The sequence below is a fragment of the Penaeus monodon genome, chromosome 33, assembly GCF_015228065.2.
Source record: "Penaeus monodon isolate SGIC_2016 chromosome 33, NSTDA_Pmon_1, whole genome shotgun sequence".
In the NCBI taxonomy this organism is placed as follows: Eukaryota; Metazoa; Arthropoda; class Malacostraca; order Decapoda; family Penaeidae; genus Penaeus; species Penaeus monodon.
Window position 1 is genome coordinate 10,910,184 of NC_051418.1, and position 1,495 is coordinate 10,911,678.

At 45.4% G+C, this 1,495-nt stretch overlaps 1 protein-coding gene across 1 annotated transcript in view; it reads left to right on the forward strand.

Moving 5' to 3' along the window:
• Nucleotides 1–562: 562 nt before the first annotated feature.
• The window catches only part of LOC119594021 (extended synaptotagmin-2-like), a gene marked incomplete at its 3' end in the record, with an annotated part of 82,615 nt that continues 81,682 nt past the window's right edge, over nt 563–1,495 (forward strand). Inside the window, 1 exon segment of the mRNA XM_037943050.1 lies at nt 563–1,428. Coding sequence (XP_037798978.1) covers nt 1,081–1,428 — 348 coding nt within the window.

Genomic DNA, 1,495 nt, shown 5'->3' on the forward strand with positions numbered 1-1,495 from the left:
ACCGTACGCTTAATAATTATGCAGTAAACTTTTTAGTCATGCTATGGAATTGAAAGAAGACAAATGAATATAAGATACCAGAATTAGATGACCTATATATATGAGGCGATCTTTAGTTATAATCCCATTTTCATATACATCGCCGATGTCGGGAATGTGCATATGAACATAACGTTTCAGTTCATTAACAGTTATTTTGTTTATGATATTCACGACAGCGTTTTCTGTGTTATGATAAAATTTTATTTCGATATTACTGGAATTCTGGGAACCATACTCACCAGCTGCTATCTTCATTTGTTGCTTTTTTGATTTACCTCTCTTTGTCTGTTCCTCTCTTTTTTGGGTGTTTATTTTGTCCCTTCTATGACAGTCTATTTTCTCTCTGTAGCTGCCTGTTCTTCACTCACTCCACCCCCACCCCCCCATCAATCATTTCTTTTCCATTTCCCTCATTCGATGTTTCTCTTTTCCCCGCAGTCTGTCTCTAAATAATGAATAGCCCGAGTTACTTTCACCGCGAGATCTCCCGGGATCCCGCATACGCACGTGTTTTATCATCACTTCGCTTCGGTGCGTCATTAGCGCCTGTCTAGTTATTCTCTTCAACATTGATTTCCGCTTCCTGCTTTTTTTCTCTCTCTCTTGCAAACACTCATTTTAACTACACGCTTAATATAAACGTATTCGATGTTACAATTCTTCTTAAGTGACTACAATCATGAAGAAATGTATTTAACAAGACTACACTACCCTTTCTCTGGTGTTTACCTCTCTACTATAAAAAAAAATAGCTGGAAAGCTGTTATCTGGCACTATAGCATGGGCAGGTAATGAGAAGAGGAAAGCACTGATAAACTGGTTATCAGTTCTCCTCCCTCCTAGGCTCCCCTCCCCTGACTCCTATCTACCTCCGCCCCCACCACGACGCGCAACGTCAAGTGAAATACAAGACCAGAGGGCCTCACCTGCGCCAGGTCAGTACACGGCGCGATATCAACCTGAGTGCGCTGTGGTTCGGGAGAGTGTGCGTGAGCGGAACAGAGGGAGAGAAAGACAGACCCTGAAGACACCCACATCATGGAGGAGCCTCAACCAGCCGCAGAGGACTTGCCTTCTCCCTCAGGCCTCCACAAAGCTCTTCGGACGATCTACTTTACCTTCGACATCATCAGCAAGGCCCTCCAATGGACCAACGACCACATGGGCAACTTTAACGTTTACCTCTTTATCAAGTACTTCTTGGCCTCCATTGTGTTCTACCTCGTGGCCTGTGCAAGCTTCGGCTGGGTGACGCTGGGCATCATCTACCTTGTCATCTCCCACGAACGCCGAAGCAAGCGGGACCTCCGAGCAGCCCTCGCCCAAGCTAATGAATCCACGCTCAAGAACATTTTCGCTGCATCGATGCACGAGATGCCTGCTTGGGTGAGTTACCTTGGCCAGTGAGTGAGTGAGGTAGATAGGAAGGCAGATATATGGATAGCCCGAATGG